General features: G+C 46.7%; 1 protein-coding gene across 5 annotated transcripts in view; it reads left to right on the forward strand.

Moving 5' to 3' along the window:
• The window catches only part of CAB39L (calcium binding protein 39 like), a 1,166,132-nt gene that overhangs the window by 1,017,780 nt on the left and 133,209 nt on the right, over window positions 1-15,143 (forward strand). For all 5 annotated transcript variants that reach the window (XM_069640065.1, XM_069640066.1, XM_069640069.1 and 2 more), the window contains one exon: window positions 4,884-5,027. In XM_069640065.1, coding sequence (XP_069496166.1) covers window positions 4,884-5,027 — 144 coding nt within the window. The remainder of the gene's footprint in view (window positions 1-4,883; window positions 5,028-15,143) is intronic.

Here is a 15,143-nt window from a genome sequence, read left to right on the forward strand (position 1 = left end):
TCACAGCTCTTTGTGAACTTTGGACCTGTCAATCAGGGGAAGGCTCTCTCGAAGGCTTCCATTTCCAGATGGCTCTCCGGCTGTATCATGTACTGTCATCGGTTGGCAAACCGACCGCTGCCTGGCCGTCCGAGAGCCCATTCCACCAGAGCGATCGCAGCTACCACGGCGTTCCTTTCTGGTGTGCCCCTGCTGGACATATGCAGGGCTGCTACGTGGAGGTCGACGCACACCTTCACGAAATTCTACTGCGTCGATCGGGATTCCAGGGAGGAGTCCAGGGTCGGCCAAGCAGTGCTGCGCAACCTGTTCGCCTGAGGTGAGCCTGGTGAGGAGGTAAGATGCTTAATGTTGAGTTTGATGTAATGCTTAATGTTGAGCCTTTGCCACCTCCCGTGGTTGTGCATGTGTGTACTGCTATGTATTCTTTATTCATGAGCATGTGAATCCATGCCAGACCCCATGCTGGAGAAGGAACAAGTTACTTACCTGTAACTGTTGTTCTCCAGCATGGGTCTGGCATGGATTCACATGCGAACCCTCCCGCCTACCCCTCTGCGGCTCTTCACTTGGTCATACTGCCACTTCACGTGCTTCCAAATCTGAAGATGGCTGCCGGAGGCGGTGCTTAGGTAGAGGGCAGTCATTGGCTGTGGTCAGTATGACGCAAAAACCAGTGATTGGTTATTACTACGAAAGACAGATCAGAAACGAAACTGATACTGGTTTTTTCTTTACCGAGGATTCCCAGCCTGACGACGGGGAATATTCATGAGCATGAGCATGTGAATCCATGCCAGACCCATGCTGGAGAACAACAGTTACAGGTAAGTAACTTGTTCCTTGTCAGTGTACATTTAGAATTCAAACCTGTGGGTGCAAATCAGATGTGTTGAGGGTGAAGATAGAAATTAAGAAGGGAACAGAGTTATGAGCTTTTATTACACCACACGTCAGTACTCAAAATTTTAATGAGTGAGGACACTGATGTTGTCGTCTATCACGTTGGGGAACAGAAAATTCAACACACAGGATAACTGCCTACTTCAATTATTGTGGTGTTCACTAGAAAACAAAAAAGCTAATAATATATGCTTTGTAACAGTGTGAGGATGAGGCGGTAATAGAATGTGTGCAAGGGTCAAATCAATTAGAGTACATATTGAGACAAGAAACAGTTACCACCTGTTGGCTATTTCCAAGGTCAGTCACAGGGTATTTATAGTCCCCCAGCTGCTTTCTTGGCTTGTCCATGGTTGCTTCGTGGCTTGGTTGTTCTCCTTGAGTACCTTCTGAAATAAAACCATCAAGCATTGGTCTCCTTCCTGAGATCTCAAAGTGTTATCACACCAAAGATTTACCAGGCAGGACCTAGTGAATTCCCCTTGCCCCAGGGGATAAGATTATCTGGAGGAATTCCACTCTCCAAATTAGCCCCTCCACACCCCCCTCGCATCAGAGTACTTTTCAGGCTGCAGTTATTATAACCCACCACCGAAGGGTCTCCCTTCTGGGATGAATCCATTACAGATTCTTGTATGCTCTGCATTACACGTGAGCTGCCTTGTAGCTAGGACTGAACCCCTACATGCTCTGGTTTGTTCTCCACCTTGTAAATCTCTGGCGCCTTGCAAGGCTCTGGGCTCTATACGGCCCTCAAAATGCTGGCAGTCAGTTCATTTTCCTTTAAGATTTCTGGCCATTGCTGAGACCTGGTGTATAGTTCTCGGTAGCCAAGGGTGGGCCACACTGCCCAGCAATCTCCTTTCCTCACTCCTCTTTGCCTGTACAAGCACTCGAACTCCCCTTAGCTGACTTCATGCCTGCTTTCCACGGCTCCCTTTTATAAATTGGTCCTGATTGTTTACGTAACTCTATCACAGGTGAGGCGTTAGGCCTGCCTCTTAATTGCCCGGGTCACCTATTGGTCAGTGCCTCCAAGTTCCATCTTCCCTGCATGTGTTTCTTGCTCCTTTTCCATTCTTGTAATGTGGTGCGGCTTATGCTGACTCGCATGTTTCCTAATTTCGTAATTTAGAGCGAAAGATAAGACTGGTGCAGCCATCTTGGAGTCAGGCAGTGCTATCCTAGCAACTCTGCATTTCTTCCTGCAACTGTTTGTGGTCCTCCTCTTCTTCCCTGAATTGTATCTGGAAAAAACATGGTAAGCAGAAAGTAAGCAGGTTTGTGAGCAGCTCGCCTATGGTTTTCTTCTCATGGTAGCTGGCTAATCAGTCTACCGCTCAATTACCCCCCGCCCCCCGCCTCTTTATCACCTCCAAAAATCGCTGCATCACTAGGTTGGTGGCTTCCCCTTTCCCCAGAGTCTAGTCTCCTGGGTCCCCTTTTTAGTGTTCCCTAATGGGTGACTTTACCACAAGACCAAAGTTAAGGCTAATTTCCCAAACCTAGTGAGTCCCCCAGCAGCTTTGCTGGATTTTTGGGGTTTATTCTTTTCTCCTGCTAAGAGTGAGACTCTTTTTCTCCCACTCTTGGGCATGATTTGAGAATGTCCTTTGACTTTGTAATGTATTTTATGGGCTATGGGGTGTTTTACTCCATAGGGCTTCATGTGTTTTTGGTAAGTGTGTTACACAGAACTCTCAGTGCAGTAACACAGGGGTGTCATAGTGACCCCCAAACATAGACTCCATACCCTGGGACTGACTACTGTCTCCCAGGGCATGTAAAGTCACCATTGGCTTTACTAGTCTCAAATTGTGAACAGAACCAGTACAAACCAGCATATTGTGGAAGTACTGGTAGGGATAATTAGATTGCCCCTAGGTCTGTTTTCCATGGGGGCACTGCCCAGTCCCCCCTTGTCGAGTTTCTGGCTGGTGGCAGTGGTTACCACGTGAAATATTCCCCCAGAATATTGCCTATGGGATTTTCCCATTCATTTTAAACGCACCACTTTTTTGGTGCAATGTTAAAGATACCGCCGGGTTATTTATTTAATATTTATTCCCCGGTTGGGTATTTTTGCCAGGACTCGGTTTTAAAATGGCGTTTGTGTTCGCCTATGTAACTCCAACCCAAGTCGAGCCCTTTGTTCCACTTTTGGCAGGCTTCTGCACAGAAGTCTCCAAAAGTGGTGCCACTCTGTCTGGGTATACAGGATGTGTGGGAGGGGGGAATAGGCACCCTGGACTGAGTTGCCTTGGCAACTCAAGTCACGCTCTTGTGTGATTGGCCCAGTGGTGAGCCGCCCGGCTCACCACTTAGCATGTTTGAGTGACAGCTAGGACTGATGAATGGGGGTTTTCTGCATAAAAGCAGGGCTTTGGGGACTGGAACTTCAGAAGTCGCCACAGGACCTAAAGAATCCGGAGAGGGAGAAGCTGAGACGACCTGCAACGACGACACCACCGGTGGAGCCCTGCTGAACCGAACTCACCACTTCCCAACGACAGAGAAGATCTTCCTCCCGGAGAGTCTTCTTCCTTTGAGCTGGTGGGGTTAACCAGTTCGCCCTTTTTCGCCTTCCTGGATCGTCTCGTGGTCGAATCGCCCGTGCCATGCACCCCGGCGGCCGGATAGCCAGGCTTCACCACTACCGCAAATAAAAGGTTAGTACCTTTTAACCGGGAAACTCTGCGGCTGGTTTCTTCCCTGGCAGTGCAACGACCTCCAGCTTTTCTCCACGTCGAGATCTTCTCTTCCCCTGGACGAAGCACCGACTTGCACCCGCTGCCAGGAACAATTTCCCCCGCTGGAGCTTTCTTACCATTTCAGGTACTGTGTCCCGCCTGGTCTCCCTTGCAACAGACTGTCCAAGGTGTCACGTAAATCCTTGACTCTCTATCCTGGGGTGACCTCGGACCTGTTAACTAACTTTTCTGAACTGATCCAACTTATTTTTGAACTATCTGCAAAGACTTTTAAAGTGTACTTCAACTGTGTGATCTGTTTGCTTGTGCTACTGTATTTTTGTACCTAATGTGTATAATCTATATACTGCCTAACTCTTGTTGAGAGAAGTATGACTGCTCAGCCACAGCTACCAGGTAAATCTGGGTAGTGCAGACTGCTACCAATTGGGTTTACTGCTAACACCTGTAGTCTTAAACTTTCCAGCAGTGGTCCCTAAGGGAACTGCACAGGTTTCTGCCTAACACAAGGGGACTTTTCTTAAAAATAAAAATTAAAAAAAAGAAGAGATGGCAGCTTTAATAATTCAGCACCGTGTACTGTATTCCACCATAACTGAGGTGACTAAGGAAGACCTGATGGTCGAAGGTGTCCAAAGAAAGATGCAGCTAAATCCAGTAGGATTAAAGAAGAAGAAGCGGCACCGTAAGATTTCTTCCAGAAATTATCCAACACGGTCACCAGCCCTCGAAATATGGTTGTTATTTGGACCGATTTTGGGTTATCTTCCCAAATACGTCCAGCAATCTATACTCTTCAAAGTCCATTGCAAGAATCCGCTCAACCACCTTAAAGGCTATATGCTGTATAGAGTGGGACCACAGTAAGGTATTACAATAACCAATTATTAATGATTAGGCAGAATTTCATAAGCGTTGGAAGGTTTACATTGAATATAACTTCAACAACCCTTGCTTACAATGTATCCAATATGCTTGGAGGCCATATAGATGAAGAAAGAAGCCCAGATAACCATATGGTATCTTATTGAGGGCCTCACCATCTCATCACATCAAACCTCTGCCTGATTCCAGCACTGCAAATTGGCAACAAGCTAATTCCATTGTGTGGTGTTCGGAATAAACAAATGGGTGGGATAGGTATGCACAGCAGTAACATATTGAGTCTTCAAGTATCCAAGATGAATAGTTCCAAAAGAAATGTGGAGTTGAAACAATGTTTTAAAAGTATTTAACCATGCATTCATTAACTTCTTTCTTTCTATACAGCTACTCGGTGAGTTGATTCTGGACAGACATAACTTTCCTGTAATGACAAAGTACATCAGCAAACCAGAAAACCTGAAGCTTATGATGAATCTGCTAAGAGATAAAAGCCCCAACATACAGTTTGAAGCATTTCATGTGTTTAAGGTAAGGTTACAGAGACGCGGATAACAATATATTTGTTTTTCTACTTTGTGAAGAGTCAGACATTGATCTTTACAGGCTGTAAATGGCTGGGTATGCGAGTGTGTGAGTGGGAGGACAGGCGCGCACCCTGTGAATTCTAGCACCTCTATGCATTAAATAAGGGTTCCTGATTTCACAAGAAATCAGGTTATTAGTAAGTAGAAGGGTTATCGATTTGACCCTAAGGAAAGTGGCACTTGCAAATAATGAGCTCTCGGAAAAATATGTTTGACCTTGAATCAAGAAACAATGTTGGGCACCCTCTTTGTAAAGGGACATGCTACAGATACATAAAGCAGAGATTGTAATGCTGATTGAATTGGTGCATGAGGCCTTAAGCAAGCCAGGTCCCCAAAAACACTAACACTTTACAGAGGGTTTTCAAACATACTCCTCTATTTCATTGCGTGCCAATGGCCACCTTTCAGTGAGAGAGGGTTTATTTATGCTTGAGAACGGCACCCATGTCATGCACTGCTTACTGTGGGAAAGTCAATGTGTTGTGCTGGCCTAACTAGAGAAAGCTTTAGAAGTCTAGAGATTGTAGCACAAAGAAGGTTGTTTACTGAATCTAAGAAACTGTCCATAGAGGATAAAGTCCCTTATTACATGATTTACCGAGCTGTATTGAGAGTTGTTGTGGATGGAGTAACACACTCTTTGTCAGACCACCTGAAAGCGCTCTGTTTCCTTAAAGGTCTACATCCTAAACATAGTGAATCATCTGGGATTCGTAACAAAAAGCATCAATATAAGAGAATAATTGTGCGATAACAGGACACATACACAGCATGCTCCTGTGCAGTAAGGAACAGGGTCAACTCCCCTCGGACCTTAGGAGGACATGCATTGTGGTGATTCCCAAACCCCGCAAACCACCGGAACAGTGCGCCTCCTACAGACCTATATCATTGATAAACGGAGAAGCAAAAATCTTGGCTCGAATCCTGGCTAATTGGTTGTTTGGGGTGATAGAATCCCTCGTTCACCTGTACCAATGTGGATTTACGCCTAGCAGATCCACCCGTATGAACCTGCGCAGGGTCCAGCTTGATAGACCGTGCCCCCAAAATTCTGGCTCCACTCGCCCTATTGGCAGTGGACTTCGTGAAAGCGTTTGACTCGGTGGGGCGCGAGGCTCTGTGGGAAATTATGGGTCAGATGGCATTTGGGCAAGATTTCACATCTTTGGTTAAACTTCTCTACGATTCACCTGTGGTGGCTGTGAGAGTTAAAAGCAGGTCCTCCAGGCAGTTCCAACTGGGTCGAGGCACTAGACGGGGCTGCCCGTTCTCCCATCTATTGTTTCTCCTTGCTGTTGAACCAATAGCGATCATTCTATGAATGGATAAGGAATAGTCTGGATTTTCGTGGCCTTGGGGAGGCGTGGATCGGGTCTCGCTGTATGTCACAACCTCCTTATCTATCTTAGCAACCCAATTACCTCCTGCCTGAAAGTGTCCCAGATTTTGTTAAAATACCAGAACTTTGGGCTTCAGGTAAGAAAACAAAAAACCTGTATATTTTCCAATCCAGGGGGGGAGATGCTGCAATCCCAGAACAGTGCCCATACCCCGTTTAATTTACAACCAGTGATGGACAGATTTGCAGCCGATGTCTCCCATTGGCAGTCCCTCCCGCTATCCCTAATGGGCAAGGCTGCACTATTCAAGATGATGACCTTGCCGAGGTTTCTATATGTTCTCCAGAACGCCCCACACCCCATCCCCCATGCAACCTTCGGGTCCTCCGGGGACTGATTTGGGGAGGGAATCAACCCCGGCTTGCCCTCAGGACACTACAATGCTCGGTGTCGAAGGGGGGCATTGGACTGCCATGTCTACACACCTATTACTGGGCTGCACAAACGGGGGTGGTGAATGACTGGCTGCATGGCAACCCTGTACTTCCACACATCAAGGCTGAATTAAACAGCACAGGCTCTGTTCCCCCTCCTTATATACTGTATGGTGACTGCAAGGGCGTAGTGGGAACGTCAGAAATGATGCTTCATATCTGTCGAGTCTGGAGCGAGGCCCACCAGCACATTGGTTGGGACGCAAAACCGACACTGTTCCAACCTTTGTGGCGCAACAAGCATCTCCCTGAATGTTAGGCAGAAACCTGTGCAGTTCCCTTAGGGACCAATGCAAAATGTTTAAGACTACAGGTGTTAGCAGTAAACCCAATTGGTAGCAGTCTGTACCACCCAGATTTACCTGGTAGCTGTGGCTGAGCAGTCAGACTTCTCTTAAGAAGAGTTAGACATTATATAGAGTATACACAATAGGGCCAAAAATACAGTAGCACATGCAAACACTGACCAGAGCTTTGGTATAAAAGTATATAATTATTTATTTAAAAACACACTTGTAAAAATACACTGGCACTAATATGTCAAGCAAGTTCAAACACAGTCACTAGAAATATATACACCTCCCTAATTAATTATTTGACAAGTCTAGGTTAGTACACCACTTATTTAGCAAAACAGAGGTGAGCGCGTAACCATAGATGGCACTCCAATAATTATTTAAAAAGGGAGAGAAAAGGCAGAAATAGGAAAAACGCACAATACCAACACTTTTAAAGAACCACAGCAAGTCAAGAAAGGCAGGGTCTACTGTAGAGGAAAAAGTTCATAGGCCAGGCCCACTCTTGGTGAGAGCAAGGCGGAATGTGCCCAAGATCACACAGTTGAAGTACACTTTTAAAGTCTTTGCAGATAGTTCAAAAAGGAGTTGGATCAGTTCCGAAAAGTTAGTTAACAGGTCCGAGGTCACCCCAGGATAGAGAGTCAAGGATTTACGGGACACCTTGGACAGTCTGTTGCAAGGGAGACCAGGCGGGACACAGTACCTGAAATGGTGAGAAACCTCCAGCGGGGGCAGTTGTTCCTGGCAGCGGGTGCAAGTCGTTGCTTCGTCCAGGGGAACAGAAGATCTCGATGTAGAGGAAAGTTGGAGGTCGTTGCACTGCCAGGGAAGAAACCATCCGCAGAGTTTCCCGGTTAAAAGGTACTACCCTTTTATTCGCGGTAGTGGTGAAGCGTGGCTATCCGGCCGCCGGGGTGCTTGGCACGGGCGATTCGACCACGAGACGATCCAGGAAGGTGAAAAAGGCAAACTGGTTAACCCCACCAGCTCAAAGGATGAAGACTCTCCTGGAAGAAGATCTTCTCTGTCTTTGGGAAGTGGTGAGTTCGGTTCAGCATGGCTCCACCAGTGGTGTCGTTGTTGCAGGCCGGCTCAGCTTCTCCCTCTTCGGATTCTTTAGGTCCTGTGGCGACTTCTGAAGTTCCAGTCCCCAAAGCCCTGCTTTTATGCAGAAAACCCCCATTCATCAGCCTTAGCTGTCACTCAAACATGCTAAGTGGTGAGCCGGGCGGCTAACCACTGGGCCAATCACACAAGAGTGCGACTTTAGTTGCCAAGGCAACTCAGTCCAGGGTGCATATTCCCCCCTCCCACACATCCTGTAGACCCAGACAGAGTGGCACCACTTTTGGAGGCTTCTGTGCAGAAACCCGTCAAAAGTGGAACAAAGGGCTCGACTTGGGTTGGAGTTACAGAGGCAAACACAAACGCCATTTTAAAATCGAGTCCTGGCAAAAAGACCCAGCCGGGGAATAAATATTAAATAAATAACCCAGTGGTATCTTTAACATTGCATCAAAAAAGTGGTGCGTTTAAAATGAAGGGGAAAATCCCATAAGAAATATTCCGATGGAATATTTCGTAAGGTAACCACTGCCACCAGCCAGAAACTCGACAAGGGGGGAATGGACAGTGCCCCCTTGCAAAACAGACCTAGGGACAATCGAATTACCCCTAACAGTACTTCCACAATATGATGGTTTGTACTGGTTCTCTTCACAATTTAAGACTAGTAAAGTCAATGGTGACTTTACATGCCCTGGGAGACAATAGTCAGTCCCAGGGTATGGAGTCTATGTTTGGGGGTCACTATGACACCCCTGTGTTACTGCACTGATGGTGCTGTGTAACACACTTACCAAAAACACATGAAGCCCTATGGAGTAAAAGACCCCATAGCCCATAAAATACATTACAAAGTCAAAGGACATTCTCAAATCATGCCTAAGAGTGGGCGAAAAAGAGTCTCACTCTTAGCAGGAGAAAAAATTAAACCCCAAAAATCCAGCAAAGCTGCAGGGGAGACTCGCTAGGTTTGGGAAATTAGCCTATACAGAGAATTCTCCTTAACACTGAACTACAGAGAATGGGGCACTTTGCGAAATGGGAAAGGCGAGGCATATGTACACTGGCAGCCGTAGTTCAAGAGGGACGGCTTTTAGATTTTGTTACCTTGAAAGGTAAACATGGGCTTCAACCAATGGACCACTATAGGCACATACAACTCACTTGCACCATAAATACCCAATTCTCGAATCTAAATGAAATACCCGACTGCTCCCCCCTTGGGGACCAATGTCTTCCTGGAACACATCCTGTCTTAGGTCACCTCCACACTCTACCAAGTTCTCAATTCCTTTGGGAACCAAGAGCTCTCTAGACTGAAGGGGAAATGGGGAAAGAGACCTGGGCCTGCTCAAAACAGAAGAATGGGTGGAAGCATTGAAGTTCCCTCAAGAGATTGGGCTTGATGCATAGCTAAGACTGATCCAGCTCAAAATACTCCATCAGGCATACTATTCCTGAACATTGATGGCCCTGTGGTGGATAACGGGGAATGTCTCTGGTGCAAAAGAGTGGAGGGCACCTTCTTCCATATGGTCTGGGACTGCAACGTACTACAGAGCTTTTGGGAGAGATTTACTAGTAGGATCTCCAGAGCCCTGGGGTCACCGGTTCCTCGAGACCCGAAACTGATACTATTGGGAATCTGGGGGGAGGGGGGCTTTCCTAAATATGAAAAAACGTTCCTGGCAGTGGCATTGGGCGCAGGGAAACGGCTGATGGCCGCAACCTGGGGCTTGGCTAACAAACTCCGTATTGACCGATGGTACAATGAAGTGGACAGATGTGCCTCCCTGGAAAGGAGAATCTATAATGCCAGAGGATGCCCCACTAAATTCTAGAAAATATGGGGGAAGTAGGAGGACTCTAGATAACCCACTCCCAAATGTGGCCGCCCTGGCACCTCTTGTACCTCCTAAGATAATAGATGCCTACATTCTAAGAACTGCCCCCGGGCTGTGTGTTGCCAATATTGTTCAAGGTTATTAATGTGTAAGTGTATCATGTGACCTTGCTGTTGTTCATATTGTTATGTAACAAGAATAAAATCAATAAACCGAGTTATTTTGCTTTTGGGACTGTGTGCCAGTGAAGATCTGTCTCAATTTTTTCTTTTTGTTACCATTAACTTTATTTATTTATTTGTTTGTTTTAAATGTAAGTTTATAGAGATTTTCAGAGTCATATAAATATACATTTACACACATTGGTTAAGGAACAGTTAGGTCATTATAAAGCATGCCTTATGTCACATTCCCCTCCCCCCAACACGAAAACAATGAAGAAACGATCTGTCCTTTATTCAATAATTAACACCCCCTTTTTCCCGCAACTCCCACCCTCCTCCCGCACCCCCCAATTCAATCCTTCCCTGTCTCACAACTATCATTGCCATATATGTTCAGGGAATAGAAAATCATGACTTGCTTGCTATTCACAATGACATAGCTGAAGTTCACACTCTCATTGATTTGATTTAGTTTGAAGTCCTCTGGGTCTCGTTGTTTGTCTTTCCCAGCAAAATAGAGTTTGGGTGGTCTCCCCAGGGGGGTGCGGTTTAGCAGCTATGGGACTTAGTTTACTGGTTGATTCCGGGCATGTATTCACTTACAAAGTCTCCCCACATTATGTCCCATTTGGTCGATTGTCTGTGTAAGGTTGCTGTGATCTTTTCCATAACGCATATGTTTGAAGCTACATTCATCTATTCACTCTTGCTCAGAGTTTGTTCAGACTTCCATTTAGTGACCAAGGCAGCGCGGGCTGCTAGCAGCAGGTGGGCCGCTAGACCCTTGATTCGCTCCTTTTCGTCTTCACCTAGTTCAAATCCAAAAAGAACCAAGAAGGGGTCCGCTTGCCTCGAGACTCCATTGAGGTCCTTTATCCAACCCAGGACCTCACTCCAGTAGATCTTAATCCTGGGGCAATCCCACCACATGTGCCAGTAGTCCGCTATCCCACCACACTTACGCCAACATCTTGGGCTTAGCGACTGAAACATTTTGGAGAGTCTGAGGGGATCATATTGCCATCTATGTAATCATTTTATGGCATGCAGTTTGTATTGGCATGCAATAGAGATCCGAGGTGCAGCCCTACACATCCTTGCCCACATGTCTGGTTCGATCGCCTCCCCAAGATCCTTCTCCCACCGGCCCTTCAAATGGGATGTGGATCCCCCTCCCGCCTCAACCAGTTCCCTATACATGGACGATATTTAGCCCTTCATTTCTGTTCTGGAGTTTAGGATCTTCTCGAAGGGAGTGAGATCCCTGTCCACTTTCTTTCCACTCACCTATTGTCAGGGCTCCCTTGATCTGCAAGAAGTGAAAGACTGGGAGGGGACCCAGCCCGAGGTGTTCACCTAGTTCTACAATTGTGATAAATGACCCCTCTTTCCATAGTTGACCTGCCCTTTCCTAGCCCGCTTCGAACCAGGTCTGAAATCTATCTAAATTGGGGATTTTCTCTCTAATACCCGGTGCCCATAGATGACTCGGGGGTGGGGGGGGACCATGAAGTTATGCCCCTCATTTTCCTTCCTTCCCTCCATATCTCCCAAATGGTTCCCAATATCGGGTGCTCTCTCATTCTTCGTACCAGTTTATCTCTCGGGGCCCACAGCCATTCAGAAACTATTGTTGGCGACAGGTAGTGATTATCCATTGCCACCCATTGAGGATCTTTGCAATTGCGTAGGTGGGGGATTAGAATACGTAGTTGACCCGCTATATAGTATTTTTTCAGGTCTGGTAGTCCCATCCCGCCCTTATCTTTGGGTTATGTTAAGATGTTGTGGGCTACTCTAGCTCTCTTGCCATCCCATAGGAACATCATAATGGTCCCCTTGATCTCTTCAAAGAAGGAGTTAGGCATTCTTAAGGGGAGCATTTGAAAGGGGTAAAGGAAGCTAGGAAGACATACCATTTTTATTGCGTTAAGTCTGCCCATCCATGAGATTGTAAGTTTCCTCAAAAAGTTGTAGGAGGAGGGGTGGAAAATTGACTTTATACAGTCATGTTATATCTCTGGTTACCTGTATGCCTAGGTATTTGAACTTTACATTTTCGAGAATAAAGCCTAGCGGAGAGAATCTATTTACGTCCACTTGTGTGATTTTGTGTAGGGGGAATAGGATTGATTTGGCTTTGTTGATCTTGAAGCCCGAGAGGGTTCCGTATTCCTTTATCAACCGGATTGCCCTGGGAATCGAGGACGTGGGATTTGCGACATGCAACAGCAAGTCATCTGCATAGAAGGCGACTTTGTACTCTACGGATCCTAGCCTTAGACCTTCGACCTGGGGATCTTCTCTAAGTTTCTGGGTTAGGGGTTCCACCGAGAGGACGAAGAGGATCGCTGAGAGTAGGCATCCCTGTCATGTTACTCTACTTAGTCGAAACCAGCGGGATAATTTGCCGTTGACAAAGACCGAGGCCTTCCGCGATGAATATACTGCTTGGGTTCCTCCTCTGAGTTTCAGGCCTATCCCAACTTTGCGGAGGATTGCCATTAGGAAGCCCCACTCCATCCTGTCAAAGGCTTTCTCCGCATCGACAGGGAGGATAGCTGGATCATTTGTCATGGTTTGGGACTCATTGATTAGTTGCAGGGTCTTCCTCATAGTGTCAGCGCCCTGCCTACCCAGTATGAAGCCCACCTGGTTTGAGTGTATCAGACGTGGCATGTATCCATCTAGTGTGGCAGCCAGGATTATGGTGTATATTTTTGCGTCGATGTTCAATAGGGATATCGGGCGATACGACCCACATTGTTTAGGGTCTCGACCTTCCTTGGGGATCAGACTAGCGCACAGACAAACGAGTATGGTGCTCTCCGTGTGTTCAGGATCTCATTGAATAGTTCTACCATGAACGGGAGAAGTGACTTGAGGAAGGTTTTATAGAACCCGGCGGGGAAACCATCTTCGCCAGGAGATTTGCCCAATAACAGTCTCTTAATTGCATCCTTCTCCTCTCCCGTTATCAGGGTTTCTAGTACCTAACTTTCTTCATTTGTTATTTGGGGCATATGTACTGAGGGTAGGTACTGATCATTATATGATTCTTTGAGGTAAGTTCCAGATCTATATAGCTCTTCATAGAAGGTGTCAAAGGCCTCAGGGATACCTACATTGGTCGAGGTGCTGTGGGTGCTCTGGTCTTGTATTTCCAGCACCCTCCTCTCTGTGTGTTGGGCTCTTAACCTCGCGGCCAGTAACAAGTCTGCTTTATTCCCTTTTTCATAGAACTTCTGCCTTAAGAGCTGTAACTTACGGGCTAACAGACCGTGTTCTAGGAGGCAGAGTTCTTCTTCTCTTTTTTTTGCCTCATTTAGTTTGTCCGCCTTTCCGGATTAATCCTCCCTCGCCTCCCTTGTCTAGGTGATATATCTCATTCCTGAGCCTGTTTTCGATCTAGTGTCTTTCACTTTTCTTCCTCGCACCTTCTCTAATCAGAGCTCCACGCCACTTCGCCTTCCCTGCTTCCCATACTTTTAATTTAGAGACTTCCCCGGTGTTATTCGTCTTTATGTATTCCGTGATTTCAGTTTCCATCTCAGTTTTGAATATTGGGTCTTTCCATAGCGTTTCGTTGCACTGCCACCGTCCGCCTTTTCTGGGTAGTGCCTCCCAGTCAATGTCGGCTGTGACCATGTCATGATCGGACCAGGTAATTGGTACGATAGCAGACCTTTGTGTGGCGTTACATAGTTCTCTCGTTAGATATGTGTAATCTATTCTAGTCAAAGTGTTGTGTGGGGCAGAATGGGAGGTAAACCCTTGATCATCTGGGTGGAGTTCCTGCCATGCATCTCTTAGGTCATATATTTCAAACATATTCGCTACCTCGCTATGCCCCCCTTCCGAGGGGTCCTTTGCTTCCTTTTTACCTGTTTTCCTGTCCCTTTTGAGGTCCGCCCACAGATTAAAGTCACCACCCAGGAGGACATTTCCATTCGCTTCCAACATTATTTTGAGGATCATTTTGGCCAGGAATCTTGCTTGTCCCGTATTGGGTGCATAAATGGTTGCTAGGGTAATGTCTACCTTTCCCAGCTTACCTGCTACGAGTAGAGCCCGCCCATCCATGTCTTCCCATGTTAAGGACATCACAAACCCAGCCGCTTTTGGATGAGTATCCCCACTCCTCCCCTTCTCAGAGGTCCCGACCCCCAGAATTCCATCCCTTTTTTTTCGCGCACCCAGTAACTTCTGTTCTTCTCCTTTGGCGTATTTCGTTTCCTGGAGGAAAAGAATATCTAATTGTCCCCTGCGGAATTCACGGTATACTAGTGATCTCTTTGTCAGTGAGTTAAGTCCTTTAACGTTTAACGTCCCCACCCTGAGAAGGTTCCCCACCTTTCGCTCTGATTTAGCTGCCATTTGTTTTCATACTTTTCAAAAGACCTTTCAGCATCAATTGGCACCTCGCCGGAGTGATATCGTGCCATGTGCGTGACCATGAAAGTCTGTGTGAATTCTCTTCCACACCCATCCCACTCACCCCTCCTTCCCCCTTCCATCCCCTTTTCACCCCCCATTCCTTGGTGGTGGCATCCGATCTGTGTCGGATGGAAAGGATCGACCCGACTTCGGACCGCCATTGGGGCCAGTTACCTCACGGTCCGTAATCAAAAAACATTCTCAGTTAAATTTGAGCCCCCTTACCGCCCCCCCTCTTGTGTTTTAAAACCCCAACATTAACTCTGTAAAAGGATATGTGGTGCCCCACATGACTTCATCACCTGTCTTCGGTGGATTGTCCGCCCTCCTTTCTAGGAGGAGTGTCCAGGCAAGATGTCTACCTGTGTTCAGATTTGAGGCATAATGGAGGACTCGGATCCATACGGGCTC

This window comes from Ambystoma mexicanum, chromosome 7q, assembly GCF_040938575.1.
Source record: "Ambystoma mexicanum isolate Mex_15411 chromosome 7q, UKY_AmexF1_1, whole genome shotgun sequence".
Lineage (NCBI taxonomy): Eukaryota > Metazoa > Chordata > Amphibia > Caudata > Ambystomatidae > Ambystoma > Ambystoma mexicanum.